This window comes from Hippocampus zosterae, chromosome 9, assembly GCF_025434085.1.
Source record: "Hippocampus zosterae strain Florida chromosome 9, ASM2543408v3, whole genome shotgun sequence".
NCBI classification, from domain to species: domain Eukaryota; kingdom Metazoa; phylum Chordata; class Actinopteri; order Syngnathiformes; family Syngnathidae; genus Hippocampus; species Hippocampus zosterae.
In genome coordinates this window covers 16,500,760-16,516,336 of record NC_067459.1, presented here as the reverse complement: position 1 = coordinate 16,516,336, position 15,577 = coordinate 16,500,760, and the positions used below count along the sequence as shown (strand labels likewise).

Genomic DNA, 15,577 nt, shown 5'->3' with positions numbered 1-15,577 from the left:
TTTCAGACGGCCGTTGTAGCGCCGTGCAGTTTTAATGTGATGCCACAGCTTTTTATCAGCGCAAGAAGAGTGAATGTTTTATAACCCCTAATTATTTTTTCCCCCAGAGGTTAAGAGGGCTGGCACCACATTTCCTGGTGATTCAGATTTCAACAGAGATAGCCCTTTTCCTGACTGGATAGATGGATTGTCAGCATGCGCACTTGTATGCAGAATGAAGATGTTGTTGCCAGCGAGGGCAGTTCACTTTTAAGACATTATGATGAGTCAGCTGTCATATTGTTTAATGAGGTCATATTTTACAACATTGGTTGCATTGTGGAGCGTCCAGCACATATATTTCTGACAGCGGAAATGCGTTCCAAAGGGTTTCACTGCAGGAAAGTGGGAGGAAAGGCTTGACTGAATGTTTTCCTGAAATCATTTGATCCTTGTTGAAGGAAGGAGTGAAAATGGAAAGAAAACAAATTCCAAATATTTGCTGTATTTGATTGTGTTCTCTTTGACCACTTCATCCAGCCTTCTCGAAAGCAACCCATTTGGGGTTTATTCCTGGTTACAGGATGAGTTGTTTGTCTGTTTAATCGATCTGGTCAAAGCCACACAATTACCACAGCTGCACAATGTTTCCGCTTCCTCTGCCCATGATTTGCTCTGAGCCTTGTAACATTTTACAAGGTTCAGATTTCATCACACTTGGATTGGTTTATTTCAAATCCATTCATCCATGTCCGTGTATGAAGGCAAAATTAATCCAAACTGTAATTCGCCCAAGTGCTTCTAGACCTAAAGCATGGCACATCACCTACACAGTGTTACTCAATTCCATTTGATCATATTGCATTGGTGAAGCTTTATTCATTTATTTATTTATTTTAAATTCATAAGTATAATCGTTGCCTACGTGCCACCTTGGTGTGCATCCAATATTGAATTTGGATTAATACCACTGAATTGATAGCGAATAATCTCATGAAGTCTTAAAAAAAATGAAGGCTAGGCAAATGTATTCATATTGCACATTTCATACACAATGCAACTCAATGTGCTTCACGCAACCGAAAGCACAACACCAAAAGTAATTTATTAACAGAACAAAATACCTTGATGAAATGACTTCAAGAGCGTGTAGCATAGTTGTCAAACTCAAAAGATTTAAAAGATCTTAATCAAAGGGATGTGAAAAAAAAAATCCATAGTTTTTAACCTGAATTGAAAGGCATTTATACAAAAGTACTTCGGGCTGTCTTAAATTCTTTTGTCAATTTATTCCATTTGCGTACAGCAGAACAGCTAAATGCTGCTTCACCCTGTTTGCTTTGAAACCTGGACTTCACAAATTGGCCTGAGTCTGTAAACTTCAGACTCTTACTGGGTTTATTTATCCATCCATCCATTTTCCGATCCACTTTATCCTCACAAGGGTCGCAGGGGGTGCTGGAGCCTATCCCAGCCGTCTTCGGGCAGTAGGCGGGGAACACCCTGAACCGGTTGGTAGCCAATCGCAGGGCACACAGAGATGGCCAAACATCCACGCTCACACTCACACGTAGGGACAATTTTAAGTGTTCAATCAGCCTGCCATGCATGTTTTTGGAATGTGGGAGTAAACCGGAGTACCCGGAGAAAACCCACGCAGGCCCGGGGAGAACATGCAAATTCCACACTGTGAGTTCGATGCACTAACCACTGGCCCACCAGGCCCCCTCATTTATTTATTTATTTGTGTATTAATGATTAAATTAGCATTTCCACAAAGTATTCAGTATCCACACCGTGTATTCTGCGATTCATAGACAGGGATTCAAGATCCAGCGGGAATTGTCATTGTGCTCACCAGGTTTCAGAATGCGCTCCCTGAGGAAGACAGTGTTGTTTGCAGTCCTGGTGTCAGTGGTTCTGGTACTGGCTCTCATCCACACGTGGCCCACTCGGGTCTACACAACCATAGAGGTCTGGCAGCAACCAGGCCTCCTGGTAGAGAAGCATCTGGAGAACCGTCTCCCGGAACCTCATCCCCAGTTGAGCGCCATCCCCTTTCGTGTGCGCGAAAGTGTGGCAGGGTAAGTAGAAGTGGAGTTGTGGTTTGTTTTTGTTTTTTTGTTTTTCTTTCCTTCTCCCAAACAAACAATAGTTAGCTCACCTTGTGAATCTGTCTATGTTGACTTTGGCAGCTTGTTGGCACGCAACGGATGCGTGTGTGAGAGCGAAGGGGTGACTCTGCCCTTCTTCCAAATCTTATCGTCACGCGTGTCGGCTCACCAGCTGCACACGGCCTTCCAGGCGGACGAGCTGGAGGAGGTGAAGAAAAGACGGGATAAGGAGTTTAAAAGCCTCCGGAAAAGGTCAGAAAAAAATGGAATCGGTTCGTGTGTAGTTGTGTTTTTCAAAGGATAGAAAAACGATTTTCAAAAGTGTGCTCTCTCAATTTATTGCGAAACAGTACACAACGTGAATTACATTGTTATGTCCACAACTAGAGTTATTTTCCAGAAACTTGATTATTTCCACTCAATGACTAATTTCACCAAAATGCTGTGCTGGCCCCCAAAAAGTGGACATGTTCCACTGAAAAAATATTGCATCACTGACACAAATCAAGATAATGACACTCGTATATTGTGTGTCGACTATGGCCCTCAGGTTACAGTCATCTGCGGATACGCTCATTATCGCCGAGGCAAACAACCCGTTACAGTATCCAACGCAGGGCGTGGAAGTGCGGCCGCTAAAAACAATCATCATCCCAGGTATAGATCAGCACCAAAACTGTGTTGTACTGTGATTGTAAAAGCACATTTTCGTTCAATTATGATTTCAGGATTGGCTTTACAGGACCTTCCCAGAGATCATTACTCGGTGAGTAAAAAACATATATTTTTTTAACCGTTGACTTATTATTCTAATTTATAAAAAAAATCTAATTGGAGGCATTTGTCACGATTGCTTTTGCTGCAGATAAATCTCACTGCCACGCTGGGAACGCTCAATGTTGCCGCAGAAGTGGACGGGGTTCAAATTCAAGGTGATGGCGAGATGCACATGACGCTGTCAAGCAGTCGTCTCACCAAACTGAACCGACAGCTGCAGTTTGTCACGTACACCAACACGCTGTTCCACCCCAACACAGCGGACACAGGTGAGGCTTTGGCCACATATCCCTTCAGTGAAGTTTGGAGGTCATTGTCATTAATGTTTTGTTTTTTTAAATGGTGTGCATATGCATCATTAACTCTTTCATGCAGCCTGTGAACTGATAACATGATAAGATGTACACGGTAGTAACCGCTGTCCCTGAAAGGGTTAAAATAATGGAGGAAAAAAAATCTTCAATCTAATAAAATAGATCATAAAAGTTACCAAAGTTACAAACCAAATTTCAATTAGCATTTTATGAATGCTGAGCCATTTAATTTGATTTGTTTTAATTTGAATGCTTATTTTGAACGCGAAACAAGAATGTGCAATTGAGCACTTACAAGAAAGAAGTCCAAATTGATGAAATGCCAACTTTGCTCCGTGTTTTGTTGATTTAAACGTGTATCTATTCAGTATTTTTGTAATGGCAGAAAAAGAAATCATCTTTCTATACAGGGGCAACAGTGGGAAACAAAAATGACTTAACTCCCACGTCCAATCAAGTAATCCGATCTGGATTGGGAAAAGAATTAAAAAAAATTCTCCCCTCAAAAGCTTTGTCAAATTAAATGTCAAAGTGATATTTGTTCAGGGAACGGAAGTTCCTTTTTAAATTCGCTTTGTATTGTGTTTTTCAGTACATTTTGAGACAGAGGGCCATCAAGCCAACTTCATCATCAAGATCCGTCACGGTGTCACGCCCAAACTGTACAACACAGGGAATGAAGAAGGTATGCTTTTGTTTGCTTTGTAAAGTGACCATGAATGCTCAGAAAGGCTCCTCTAAATAAAAAAAAAATAATATTATTATTATTATGGCACAGAATAATCTGATGTGTTTCCCACCCACCACCCCCATTAAGTAAACACGTTTCACTTTCCGGCATTCTCCCCTGTCACCAGGGTACAACATCAGCGCGCTGGTTACCATAGCAACCAAGACTTTCCTGCGCTACGACAAGCTTCAGAACCTCATCGACAGCGTGAGGAAATACTACCCGACCGTCACCATTGTGATTGCTGATGACAGTCAAAATCCCCAAAGCATCTCTGGACCATACATCGAACATTACATCATGCCATTTGGAAAGGTGCTCAAACAACACAAACAGCGGTGTCATGGGAAATGAGTTTAATTACCCAATTAACATCTTTTTTTTCATGTTTTTGGAATGAAAAAAAAACCTCAAATAATTTTGTACTTTATAAAGACATACAGTAGTGACCTAATTCGGCAGAATGTAAAGAATTTAACCCTTTAGGGACAGCAGTTACTACAGTGGACAGCTTATCATGTTATTGGGTTACAGGGTGCCTGAAAATCTCTTCTATTATTTCTTGTCTTTTCTTTCTTACCGCTATTTTTTATTTTTCTTCTTCGTGCTACCGCTATTTTTATTTTTCCTTCTTCGTGCTACCGCTATTTTTATTTTTCTTCTTCGTGACAGGGGTTCACTTTGGCCTATGGAGTCAAGTTCAGCATTTGCTTCAATGATATCTGGCACCATCTAGCGTCGTGAATGGGTATAATGTATAGACCCCGAATATAAGACGATCCCCACATTTTCTGTCTTATTTCAATGCAAAAAACACCATCTTATATTCGGGCCAATACGATAATGACCTTTGACAAAGTATACGCGAAACTGTTGCTTGTTGCGAAGTCAGTTGCTTCCCTGCCACGATATAGCGCACGTGTTGCATGTTTCAAAGCATATTTTTAGGGGGGAGGGGCGTGGGGGGACTCCATAAGTTGGGTCACTCGTTTCTCAAGGCACAACTTTGCCCAATGTTTGATTTCTGGGTGTGAGACTTCAATGTGGTGTGTCCTCTAGGGCTGGTTTGCCGGTCGGAACCTGGCCATATCCCAGGTGACCACCAAGTATGTGCTGTGGGTGGATGATGACTTTATCTTCACCAGCAAGACCAAAGTGGAGAAATTTGTGGATGTTTTAGAGAGGACCACTTTGGACCTGGTGAGCCATTATACATCATAATTACAAACCATTCGCAGCAACTGGCTAACCCGCTGAAGGTGCCCCGTCTATGTATTGTATCTACATCTGTACACACAAGTACTTTACTGACCTTTCGCAGAGATGCTAGCAGTTCACCTGCTTGTTGTTTTGTGCGTGCAGGTGGGCGGTGCAGTTCGCGAGGCCACCGGGTATACCACCACCTACAGGCAGACTATATCCATCGAGCCTGGAGAGGGTGATGGAGACTGTTTGCACTTGAGGAGAGGGTTCCATCACGTGATCCAAGGCTTTCCCAACTGCGTGGTGACTGATGGGGTGGTTAACTTCTTCCTGGCTCGGACTGACAAAGTCCAGCAGGTCGGCTTTGACCCGCGCCTCAACAGGGTAGCCCACCTGGGTTAGTACAAAAAAAGGCACTTTTTGCTCATAAAAAAAACAAACCAAAAGCTTAAAACAATTATAAAGGCTTCAGTCAGGGATTCAAATTGTTTGTGTGTCAATATGTTTTTGTTTGCAGAATTTTTCATCGATGGCCTGGGCTCTCTGCATGTGGGCTCTTGCGACAACGTCATTGTCAGTCACGCGAGCAAAATCAAGTTCCCCTGGACCAGCCAATCGGAAAGCGACAAGGCCTACGCCAAGTTTCGTTACCCGCCGGCCTCTTCGGATGCCTCGCAAAGCAAACTTGGCCTCCTCTTCTTCAAGAACAGATTTCAGTGTCTGACTCGCGGTGATTAATTTCCCTTTTTTTTCCCCACACATCCTATCTTGCCAAAGAGGACATGAGGATGCTTTTGCTGACATTTTATTTTTTTGTGCCATGGAAAGGATTCAACAAGTATTTATTTACAGTACGTATAAACCAAACAGTGTAAAGACAAGTCTGTATGTTTACAAAGAACAATGTGAGTCTTGGCCATATGAGACTTTCAACACAAATCCAGACGGTTCCCATTATTGTTGTGCCTGGTCAGAGGGGACGCCTCCCACAAAGTGACAATCCTGTAAATACGCAGCGCAGAGGGAGGATCCCCGTTTATATGGCCACACATAGGACAACTTGGCACCTAATATTGTGGCCACTTTGACTTCTGCTAGCCTACCCATAATGCTGCATTCCCCCTCGTGAAATATCTTAAGCAGCCTGAGAAGCTGTTGTCCATCATCACTTCTGCTTGAAAGCGTGTGCAAACTGATCTGGGAATTGTGTGTGTGTGTGTTGTAATTACACTGCTCAACAGCAAATTGTAATCAGAGCTGGCGTTATGTCTCCCCAAAATTATTTTTGACTGTGATTTCAGAAATGTTTTGATTATTTAAAATGTTTTTTTTTCTTTGCACATCAGGTTTTTTAGTTCTTTTGATTTCTTTCACTATACAGATTTTATCATTCGTTATAATTTACAGCTATGATGTTTCAGGGAAAAAAAATCCACCTGTTGCTAAACCTAACACTTAATTCAGAAATTATACAAAATTACTGTTACACACACACACACACACATATATATATGTATATATATATATATGTATATATATATATATGTATATATATATGTATATATATATGTATATATAATTATTTAAAATGAGTGCAGATTCTGAATGAATGCAAAAAAAGTTTACTTTCATCTCTGATAAAAAAAAAATGTAAACTATGTTGGCCAGTGTTATGAGAAGCCATCATGGACATATTTCAGAATACAATCAGTCAAAATTGGATTGTATACAATTTTATTGTCAAATGTGCTGTATGTGTAACATACAGCAAAATGTTCTAATACACGCAAGAGAAATGCATCTGTATGCGTGAGTGAAAGGCCCTCATACCTATGACTGAATTTCAACACTAGTACACACAAACACTTTTGTTTTTACATTACAATCTGTGTTAGAAATAACCCTAAATGATGTCTCTGATGGCCCCTCATCTCAAACGCTGCCTCATGTTGGACCAAATTGTATGTTTCAAGACACAAGGAAACTATATCACTATAGCACTATAGTTTGCTTAATAGAATTAATTTTAGAGCGTTTTCAAGCTAGTGCTAAGGTGCCATTGATTGTTTTTTTTTTTTAAATGTCAGTGGGTTTTTTTCTGGGTCGAGACACTGACTAACTGGAATTTTGTTTTCATGTTTGAAGAAATTACTTTTTTTTTAATCAGCTGACCTCAATCCAATTTATTTAATTGTCGAAGTATCCGTTTCATATGGAAAACTGAGCAGGTGATACTACAACAGAGTAGTCGAGGCACAGTGAAAAAACGATGACGTTCATAAAGTTGTACTGTTATATGTACAGTACAATAAGTACGAATAGCATAAGATTTACATTTCAAGTCAGAGATGGGCAAAGTTTTGCATACTTCAATCTTTAAATTGGCCCCCTGGACATTTACTGTCATATTTGTTGCATTAATTGGTTCATTGTTAATCCACATCTATTTCTTCAAATATTTTACAGGAAGCAGGTAATCATTTCAAGTCAATACTGGATTTATTTCAAGGTATTTCGTAAGACTACGAATATCGGCCACCAATAATCATATCCCCCCCCAAAAAGTCCTCCTTGCCAGTAGTTGGCGCTACACTGTGGAGGTATGACACGCCGAATCATCATGTGTATTAGAAAGAAAGACAAGTCCTTATTCACAAATAACGATCATCTTGTTAATTAAAATGTTATGCACTCAATGTACCAGTGATTCTGGTATCGATGAGGACCTTTCATCGCCAGATCAGAATTATTTGCTATATTTTCAGTTACAAGATATGACTTTGCAGTATGTAGTAATGTATCTTCCTACATTGAGCTTGATTCTAATAACTTGATGACTTTATTCTTGCCACTTTTTTTCACTGGATTAATACTCTTTTTTACCATAGAAACGGCGTAGTTATGAATACTCAAGTTTCCAAGTGCTGTGACATGTTACTAATGTATGTGTCCAGGGGGGAAAAAATCAGTATTAAAACATGAGTGTTGAGGAAAATCAAAGGTTTGATTCACATTTTTTAATCGAACGTGTTTCACAGTTTTAATGATAAATTAAAACCCTATCATATTGATTATTGAAAAGTGTCACATTTTCAACACTTTTGTAATTCTCCACGTTATCCCCACTAGAGGGCAATGTATACTTGGGGTGAGAGTTCTTGCATTATATTAAACAATGCATCCAAGTGGAAATGAAATTAATCAGTTCCAGGGGGTTGCCATCTTAAAGCGTATATAACTGTAAAGTAAACATTAAGGCAATTCATTATTGTCACAAAGTCTAAAGATAAACACCCTGGAAGTGGGAAATGGCTAATCATTTTTAAAATGCATCTTCTACAGGTTAATTACTGTATTTAAATAATTTAACAAAATCAAATTACTCCCCATTTGATGGACAGACATTTTGTTAGAGGGCTGCTAAACAGGAATGCATACTGTACACCAGAGAGGTCACATAAAAACTAAAGAAAGGTGACTGTCCTGTACATTGCGTTCTTTAATTATTAATATTAATTTATTGCAGGCAGGACAGACAGAGATGTCCGTTGTTCACTTTGCAAAGCAGGATCATTAGGAGAAACGTTTCCTTTCGCTGATCAATTTTATTTACAGCACAAAGCCAAGCACAGAAAACAACGACCAACTGCATTTATAAATGAGACGCACAGGCGAGCACTTCCTTTCTCTTCTCTCTGCACAGTGACACAAGCAGAAATGTGTTTGGTTCCGATAACAAGCTAACAATGGCTGCGCTTAAGCCGCCCACCAGTATGTCAACATAGGTATAATGCTATGTTGTTCATTCATTCATTCATCTTCCGAGCCGCTTGATCCTCACTAGGGTCGCGGGGGGTGCTGGAGCCTATCCCAGCTGTCTTCGGGCAGTAGGCGGGGGACACCCTGAATCGGTTGCCAGCCAATCGCAGGGCACACAGAGACGAACAACCATTCGCACTCACACTCACACCTAGGGACAATTTAGAGTGTACAATCAGCCTGCCACGCATGTTTTTGGAATGTGGGAGGAAACCGGAGCACCCGGAGAAAACCCACGCAGGCCCGGGGAGAACATGCAAACTCCACACAGGGAGGCCGGAGCTGGAATCGAACCCGGTACCTCTGCACTGTGAAGCCGACATGCTAACCACTGGACTACCGGGCCGCATGCTATGTTGTATAATGCTAAATTGCAAGGTACAAATAGACTGGTAATTCGTTTGAGGACGGAGATCTGTGGTGTCACTTGGAGGAATAACGTAGAATTGATCCCCATGTGAAAAACGATGCATTACAAAAATAACAGACATTTCCATGGAAAAAGCAGGAAGTCTCTAAAGTATGTGCTTTAATAATAGTTCTCATCTAAACATGCTGCCATGTGCATGCAGGAAATCCAAATGTCTTTGAATGGCATTCAAAAGGTAAGACGGGCTTTCGACATGCTCCTCATCCGGTTCTATTCATATGCTGCTGTTTTTGGCTGATGCGCTTAAGTTTCACTGTCATGAAGAATGGCTGCCTGGAAAGCGGCAGTCACGACCTTAAAAAAGGAGAAAATTCTGAGTTGATGACTGGAAGAAAGTAGTGGAATCTCCAAAGTCAAATGCCCCAGAAGTGGTAAAAAAAATTGGCTTTCCATCAATTTGGCCTGTGAGAAATTATGCCATTATGCGGTATAGCCCCCCCCCACCCCAAAATTGATGACATAATGTCAGACTATCTTTGTTCAACACAACAGGGACGGAAAAGTGAGTCTCAGGTGTTACATTTTCCACCTTTGTCTCACTTTTCTGACCATTCCCTTGCCGCTCCTTCCATGTTCCGGCTAGTAATACCTCTAAAGATGGAAAAGGGGCAAAAAAATCAATTCTGTTTTGACAGGTATAGGGACCTTTTGTCTCCTCCTTTGAGCTTCAGTCATTACAGTGGATACAAAAAGTCTTCAAGTATTGTATTCAAATTCTGGTGTTTTGTGATATGAAAATAATTAGAAAAATAAATCCTTTCAAATAATTTTGCACCATGAATGTTGCCTGTAGATTCCAATTGAAAATTAATTCAATTTTTTTTTAATGGGGAATTAAAAATAAACAACTAGATAATGTGGTTGATTAATCAGTGTACACACGCTCATAAATGGAGACGTGGGTTGAGTTCTGAATTAACCAATCACATTCAAACTGATGTCGAATCAAAGTCAGTACATACGCGCCTCTGCATCTACGGTAGATCAATTTCAGCTGTTCTTGTAGGCTTTTCCTGACTTTTTTTTTGCTTTCTGGCCCATAACCTATTTTCCCACATGTGCTTGTGAAATTTTAATTTTCTTACATGGCGCATGGAGGCGGGGCCATCATGCTTTGGGGTTGTTTTGGAATTATAACCAGTTCGAAAGAGTAATCGGGCTTAAAAACAAACGCAAAACAAAACCTTTTGGCTTCTGCTGGAAAAAAACCCCTGCAATACAGTAAGGGCAATGTACCTGCAAGCTGTGGTGGTTTCCTGTCATTTCAGGACATAAAGTGAGCTGTGGCTGTGATGAGAGCTGAAGGTGGGCTGCTTGACGTGTCATGGCACAAGGGTTCGAGGCCTGACAGTGACAAGAAATAAAATACAATAGTCTGGTTCTGATCAGAGTGGGAAAAAAAACAATTGTTGGCCTACTGCTTTTGCAGCCGGGCTGTGGTGGGGCGGATGCAGCGACGGAAGGGAGGTGTTATAAGACAGCAGGCCCAGCTGCTGCTGGCGGCCCATCGATGCTGACAAATAAGGCTGCAGGCCACTTGGAGACTTCATGTTCCTGCCGAGGCTGTTTGATTTGCTCTCCCTTCGTTGGTACTCAATAGGAGACTGCAGGGCTGGAGTGAGGACAGGAAATCACAACTTTTTAAACTTCTGATAGTTTTAATGTCAATACACGAATCCCCGGTACCATTGAGGAAGTTCCTTTGAGTCTCTAAAATCTGCACAACGTCACCGAGCCAAGCTTGTTGTATTTCCGAAGAGGATGCCTGCATGACGAAGCGAGTCACGCTGCCGTTTGTCCCGCGTGACGTCAGGACAAGAGAGCACGGGCCCTCACTGGAATTCTGCTCCACGCCCAAGCAGCTGACCTGCGGCACACAACTCACGTAAAAAGTGTGAGACGTGCTCCTGCAATGGAAACGACCTTTTTATTATGCCTTTGTCATTCGTCATTAAGACTGAGGACCTTATTTTCGTGCCCAGTGCAAATCTAGTGAAAAGGGAAAACTGTGGGGAGTTTTCTGAGCAGTTAGAAAGGATGGGAGTGAATACAGCCAACTTAATTTGTAGCCAATGAAATCGTCTCCACTCATTTCCGTTAAAATTCAGCGCAGGAAAGGTGTGCACACGCTCTTTGGCATTGTTATCTACAAGTTGCCCTTAGTATTATCATGCAGCAGATTTTTTCAAGGTTGTATGATGGTAACAGTACGGATTCCTAGTTACAATCTTTCAAATGGGGAAAACAGTTTTAAAATCAGAACAAATGGACCAGAATCAGTTGTGAATCTCTCATAATTAATCGTATCTCATTTGTGTTGTCTGTGACATTTCCAAAACGTGAATTTAAAAAAAAGCACATCAGGAAATAGGAGACATATTTGTAATTTTTCTGGTATGTAGTGCACTTATATGTAAAAAAAAAACAATGAGTGTATACAATAATACCTGACCAATATTTACCTTGATGCTATTTTTAAAATTGTAGCCAGGTAAAGAAAATCCCTTTTTCTTATCAATTGGCTCACTGAAGATGACCAGCTGCTCAAACAGGAAGACCCTCCTCTCCTTGGGTCTGGACAACATGCAGCCTTCCTGCTCGCTCACAGAGAAGGTATCCTGCTGGAGGAGCTTCCCCTGAGCTGTGATTTTCCCCTGAAAAAAGTATATTTGTCGCACTCCTCACCATACTGTTGATGCAGCTGATCCTACATGGCTACGTGCAGGTTTATCTTACCACAAAGCCTTGCAGCCTGCCCACGTTCATCATGTCGTTGCATCGTTTCGGCACAAAACATGTGACCTCCACCGCCCTCTGGGAGGACAAAAATCAGAAACTGTTACACGAAGAAATATGAACAAAAATGGCTGAATGATTACAATAGCACCTGGAGTTGCTCAATATCACGCCCTGCTTTGCTGTAATACTTTAGGAAGTCCTGAGGAGGGGCAAACAAGTTGGTTTTAAGATCTTTTTGAACTTTGTGAGGATCCCAGAGTGAATGTAAAAGCCACACGGATGGCAGACCTTGAGCAGAAGCTGATACTTCATGATCCGTTGGACGGGTTTGATCAGCAGATCATTGAGCTGCAGCCTGTGACCCAACTGCTGTCTGAGATCCTATCAAGGTGACATGCGACAGTGGTGACGATGCAACAGCACGTTCTGCGGCGTGAACCATTCACGGTGTTCTCACCTCAAAGAAGGTCTCGATGTACTCGGAGACAACGTGCTCCGATTTGGGCTTGTTCTGGCAGTAGACCACATACATGTGAAGACGACGCTCCTGGAGGTATACAGACAAAAGTGAGAAATCAGGTGTGCCACAATTATTAGCAGGTCAAATGTTAATACTTTGGACAACCACCTTTAGCCAACAAAACAGCATCAAATCTCCTCATCCAAACTAATGTTCCACAAGATGGGAGAATACAGAAAAAAATGACCTTTGTCAATTCCTTTTTATACAATTTCTCTACATCTTCCGGCGACCTGGGTTCTCTCCTCTGCACGCTCCTCTTCCAGTTGTTTTTCAAGCGGGTTGAGGTATGGGAACGGAGACGACCACGGGAGGGCCTTGATTCTGTCTGTGTCTGGTGAGCCTTTTCTACAAATTTCTGTGTGAGAATGTATGCTTCTGCAATCAAAATGGAAGTCATTTTGGGGATCTAAACGCATCTTCATCAGCGGTGCCAATAATTAAAAACAGGACTGTACATACAGTATCTTTCTTGGAAGACAAATGTGTTTGGGGTATACTTTGCAGTGATTTAGAACTGTACTGCACCATAACAACAAGTGTGTATTATGGATTTATTTTGAAGGGCTAATTTAGAAACATGAGAAGGCCACACGATTACCGTACTAAGACGGATCATTGTACCAGTAAATAGTAAATAGTGAAAAGTTGTTTGGATGGGTGACCTATTGAATGGTTCGTTGTTTGGCTATATTTAATGATGGATGGATTGATGGATGTGGTGGTAGGTTGATTAGTTGGTTGCTTGGAAGTAAGCTGGATTGATGAATAGAGTGTTTACTTTTAGTTTGAGTAAACTGGTGGACAGATAGACAGATGGATGGATGGATGGATTACTCAAAACAGAAAAGGTTGAGAAAACGTAGGCTCACATGCTTGATGAACAGCTGGGCTAAAGTGTCCGGTTCAGCCACACATTTCTCCAGCTCACCCAGGAAGTAACTGAGGACAGAGGAAAATGACAGTCAGGACAACCACGTGACAACCACCCCACGCACCCAAAAAGTTTAAACTGGCAGTAAGTGAAAAAGGCACCTTTTATGCCAGTCGTAGATCTGATGGATGTTTCCGAAAACAATCCTGTCTTTCCCTTTAAGGTCTTCTGGAACGCCCTGATTGGTCATGGCTGCCATATAGCCCTACACGTATGCACAGAGAGTGATATACTGTACGTAGACGGTCATCTTGTGAAGGAACACCAATTTGCAAGTAGCTGTTGTGTGGGACTAAGGGTTGAATAGCTAAAGATTTTTTTTTGGAGTCAGACATGATGTGATGAAATTTGAGTTGATGTAACATCGGTGCATGTTGTGAATGCGCTATGAATGTTTTTGTTAGCCCTCAGTTGCTGTCCTTGCATTACAGGGCATAACATTTTATAGCATCAGTTTGCGCCGGAAAGCTTTCCTTCACCGCCAGTCCAATGATCGCGCTGTTAAGAATGTTTAAAGACTGGTGGCGATCGGAATAACTGAAGCTAGTGGCACGGTAACCAACTGATTTTCGTAATCTCAGACCAGCGTAGACGTATGAAGACTGTGTTTCCTTATTGGCCGGACATTTCGCCGCTTCACAGAGCATTATTGTTGAAAGTCCTCTTTTGCGGTAAATTTGAAGATGAAATCTCAAAAAGATGTGTTTCGTCAACCTCAAGCTATGTTCACCCCCTATTTGGAAGTCATACTGTACCTCCACAACGAGTCCAAGGTCTTCCACATACAACCTTTCAGTCTCTATCAACTCTGTCAGCACATACCTAAGAGAAAAAAGATATTTGGGGTTAATTAGATGTAAGAATTGTGCACACGTGCAAAAGAGGGACTGACAATCATTGGCAAAGATTCAGAAGATGAACGCAACCACTTGAATCCATTATTGTATATCAGCTGCATGCAAGACAAGGACACCATTGCTTAGCATTAAAGCTTCACATTCAAAATCACCAGCACCTAAAAACTGCAATTAAAAAAAAAAACATTATTGTGCAAAGGTGTACTTTTAAACTGCAGTTTTAAAGCCAAAGCAAACAATGAAAAGGTGTTTATCTAGCAATGTGATAAAAAGCAAAAGAAGTCAAACCAATGAACGCTAACACAAAACATGCTTGCCGTCTTGATATAAACATTGCCCGATTTAGTGTGCTTCAAAGTTTCTTTGAGCAGTTCCTGCTAAAGCAACATGAGATGTCCAGGCTAATCCAACAAATGCACTATGAGTCCGAAAGCAGATGACACACAATCGTCATGGAAACAAGAACGGCAGCATTATCGTTAATATAAGCCATTTTAACATCCAAATGATGTTAAAGACATAATGACCACATAACATTGCTTTCAAAAAGCAGTTGGTTTTTTTTACAGCTGTTATAAGGGTTTGTCTTCGTTTTTAGAATTGCATTGTGAGCCAGATCAAATGCTATGTGGCCCGGATACCATATGCTCCACATCCTTGTGGACAATTTTTTGGGTTATGAAGATACAGAGTATTGGTACTCCCCATACAGTAAAAAAAAAAAAAAAAAAAAGTCCCATCGTTTTCTCGAATGTGTGGGCAGACACTTACAAGCTCTTCTCAAAGGCAATGTTTCTTTCTTCCTCGCTGTCCACAGCCACCAACAACTGGCTGCCAGCATCTTCGGTCACATTGCAGCTGTTGTCCTCATCTTGGAGAGTGTTGACACTGGATGTATGGCTCTAAAATGCAAATGGGCACATTTTGGTCAGAAATGGGGTAATTGACACGACTCACAAAAAAAAAGAAAGGTTAGGCATATTCAACTCTTGGTGGAATTTCAGGAGGAACCTGAAATGTACTGCAACATTTAGACTGGAACTTCATTTAAATACTTTTGAATGCAGTCTCAGACTTTGAGCAGATCTTTCATTAGTGATATACAGTAATGCTGACTGACCACATGTGGAACTATTGGGAGATGCTGAAAATGGGTTGTAA

The 15,577-nt window shown here is 41.3% G+C and overlaps 2 protein-coding genes across 9 annotated transcripts in view; one reads left to right on the top strand and one right to left on the bottom strand.

Moving 5' to 3' along the window:
- The first annotated feature begins 1,848 nt into the window (after positions 1–1,848).
- On the top strand, positions 1,849–6,251 carry b4galnt1b (beta-1,4-N-acetyl-galactosaminyl transferase 1b). The gene is made up of 10 exons (XM_052077202.1): positions 1,849–2,063; positions 2,175–2,345; positions 2,644–2,750; positions 2,822–2,859; positions 2,959–3,139; positions 3,777–3,869; positions 4,042–4,229; positions 4,974–5,114; positions 5,277–5,514; positions 5,635–6,251. Exons 1-10 carry the CDS (start codon positions 1,849–1,851, stop codon positions 5,853–5,855), a joined length of 1,593 nt encoding a protein of 530 aa, XP_051933162.1. The 3' UTR covers positions 5,856–6,251.
- Positions 6,252–9,448: 3,197 nt separating this feature from the next.
- The window catches only part of arhgef25b (Rho guanine nucleotide exchange factor (GEF) 25b), a 24,171-nt gene continuing 18,042 nt past the window's right edge, over positions 9,449–15,577 (bottom strand). For 7 of the 8 annotated variants that reach the window (XM_052077197.1, XM_052077193.1, XM_052077196.1 and 4 more), the window contains 13 exons: positions 15,188–15,318; positions 14,315–14,381; positions 13,661–13,764; positions 13,498–13,567; positions 12,563–12,652; positions 12,394–12,486; positions 12,254–12,304; positions 12,103–12,180; positions 11,829–12,020; positions 11,053–11,233; positions 10,785–10,978; positions 10,603–10,710; positions 9,449–9,660 (listed from right to left, as the gene is read on the bottom strand). In XM_052077197.1, coding sequence (XP_051933157.1) covers positions 9,610–9,660; positions 10,603–10,710; positions 10,785–10,978; positions 11,053–11,233; positions 11,829–12,020; positions 12,103–12,180; positions 12,254–12,304; positions 12,394–12,486; positions 12,563–12,652; positions 13,498–13,567; positions 13,661–13,764; positions 14,315–14,381; positions 15,188–15,318 — 1,410 coding nt within the window. In that variant the 3' untranslated portion in view covers positions 9,449–9,609. Of the gene's footprint in view, positions 9,661–10,602; positions 10,711–10,784; positions 10,979–11,052; positions 11,274–11,828; positions 12,021–12,102; positions 12,181–12,253; positions 12,305–12,393; positions 12,487–12,562; positions 12,653–13,497; positions 13,568–13,660; positions 13,765–14,314; positions 14,382–15,187; positions 15,319–15,577 lie in introns of those variants that run through there. The other variant, XM_052077198.1, reaches the window with a different exon arrangement.